Source organism: Poecilia reticulata, unplaced genomic scaffold (genome assembly GCF_000633615.1).
Source record: "Poecilia reticulata strain Guanapo unplaced genomic scaffold, Guppy_female_1.0+MT scaffold_267, whole genome shotgun sequence".
NCBI lineage: Eukaryota > Metazoa > Chordata > Actinopteri > Cyprinodontiformes > Poeciliidae > Poecilia > Poecilia reticulata.
The window spans coordinates 106599-108758 of NW_007615049.1; the positions used below are offsets into that span (position 1 = coordinate 106599).

General features: G+C 36.2%; 1 protein-coding gene across 1 annotated transcript in view; it reads left to right on the forward strand.

The window, feature by feature from the left end:
- The first annotated feature begins 530 nt into the window (after positions 1 to 530).
- The window catches only part of tdrd12 (tudor domain containing 12), a 54203-nt gene continuing 52573 nt past the window's right edge, over positions 531 to 2160 (forward strand). Inside the window, exon 1 of the mRNA XM_017303419.1 lies at positions 531 to 539. Within this exon, the coding sequence (XP_017158908.1) occupies positions 531 to 539 (9 nt within the window). The remainder of the gene's footprint in view (positions 540 to 2160) is intronic.

Sequence of the window (2160 nt, forward strand, 5' to 3'; positions counted from 1 at the left end):
AGGACCCGAGCTCAGAGGATGAAAGAGACCACCCGCGGAGGGTGAGAAGGGAATTTTTTTTATATATATAGCTACACATGTTTATTAAACATGTGTAGCTTGTGGTGTGCTGTAGTGGCGAAGGGGTTAAGCACAACCCACATATGGAGGGATGCCTTAGTCCTCGACGTGGCCGTCGTAGGTTTGATTCCCAACCTGGCAACCTTTGCTGCATGCTTTCCCTTTCTCATTTCCCACTTTCCTGTCAATTAACTATCAAATAAAGGCCACTAGAGCCAATAAAACCTTTAAAAAATGTGTAGCTTAGAAGAGGGAGGTTTTACTTTTTCTTAAAGGACGAGGCTACATTTATAAAAATCATTTGAATACCACAAGTAGTCTACATTTATGGCAAATTACAGAACATCCATTTTATGATTTGTGAAGACTGAAGACTTTTGAGCTTCTGTGGTATAAAACCAACAGTATCAGTGGCCCACCATATTTGTTTACATAGTTTCCACAGTATGGTAACATTGCCTTTGGACTATATGGCTTGGGTCAGAGGTTTTGGGTTTCCTTCCTCAAAGTTCTCACAATAGTTTGTCCCATTCTTCCTAAAAGAACAGGCATAGGTTTGGTCAGCTTTTTAGGCTGGAGCTTACAGTTCTCTGCCTGATATCTTGGCTGTTGTCTTTTGCCTTCWCCAATGTGTCAAATTTCTAATCTAGAATTTGCTTAAATTCTAGATTAGAAATTTCTGCTGATATGATTTCTCATATAAACCTTTTTAAGTCTTTTTGACTCTTGAACATCTTGAAGATRATCTAAAAACATTCAAAATTCTTACACTACAACCCACAGTGAAATGTGCATGGCAATGGGATATTGTAAGTATGTTCATTTGAAGTGTCAGACCAGGACTGCGTTAGTATGTAATTTTAGCAGAATAACAGTATAAAGTATCAATATCACTACAGTGGTGGAAATGCACTGATTTTGCAGATCTTCTCACTTTCAAAGCATTTAGAAGTCTTGAATTTTTATCATAGTTACTCTTCAACTGTGAGTGATCGAATTTAAAACAAAATTCCAGAAAATCACATTGTATATTTCTTTAAGTAATTAATTTGCAGATCAAAAAGACATTTGATCAAAGATCAAAATGGGGAAATTTTGTGGTTTTCCACACATGAAGCTCTGCCTGCCTTACACCTCTTATCTTGACTCTATGACTAAATTACTTGTCACTTGCCAAAATCAGCAGACCTTTGACTGCATTCAGCCTTTCTTTTTTTATGAGGACATCTTGCAGCTAATCCTGAACTTTTCAAATCTACAGCSAGGTTGGCAGTAAATACATAGAAGGATGTGAGTTGGAAGTTTACCTATCCATTTTTTTTCAATATCGATTTAATTTAAACAATTTWAAAAAAATAAAAWMAAGCAATGGTCAGTCTGGTGGGGGCAGATAAAGCCTGGTAGCCCGCCAGGCTTATAATACATTGAGGTGTGTGTTTTCCKCAATGCAGTGGATGAAAAAGAGAGGGAATACTGCTGTTGGTTTATCAATAGGACATCTAGTTAAATCACAATTTACACTGAAAGTTAAAGTTGAAAGGCTATTTTGTGTTTGAATGATAAATTATGTTTTGAGTTTGCTTTTCACCGTTACTTGGGCAAGCTTGGCTAATATATTGAGCAGCTTTTGCAATAATTAATGATAGAATTCTTGATGTTAAATTGTTTGATGTGAATCCACACGGACTGTCAGTAAAGAAGTTATTTATTTGTATTTGTATGATTTTCCTCCTGACTACCAGTAGTTCAAATTTGTCCTCTGCAGAGGACATTTGTAAACTTGAATATCTCCCACCCACTGCATTCTACTGAATWAATTTCTTTTGGTATCTACAGAGGACATTTAGGGCTTTCATGATACCAAATGTGAAGGGGGGACTTTAGTACCTTCCTTTTCCCCATTCAGAAAAATGGTGTCCATAAGTACAAGCACATTTTATAGGAAGAGATAAAGTAAGTGCAGAATACTTTTTATTGTGCACATTTTGGTTTAAAATTTTGTTGGCATATTCTAAATAATATGCCAACAAAGGCTTATTATTATATATTATTCTAAATAATATGCCAACAAAGGCTTGAGGCAGTGTGTTACGGGCGGCA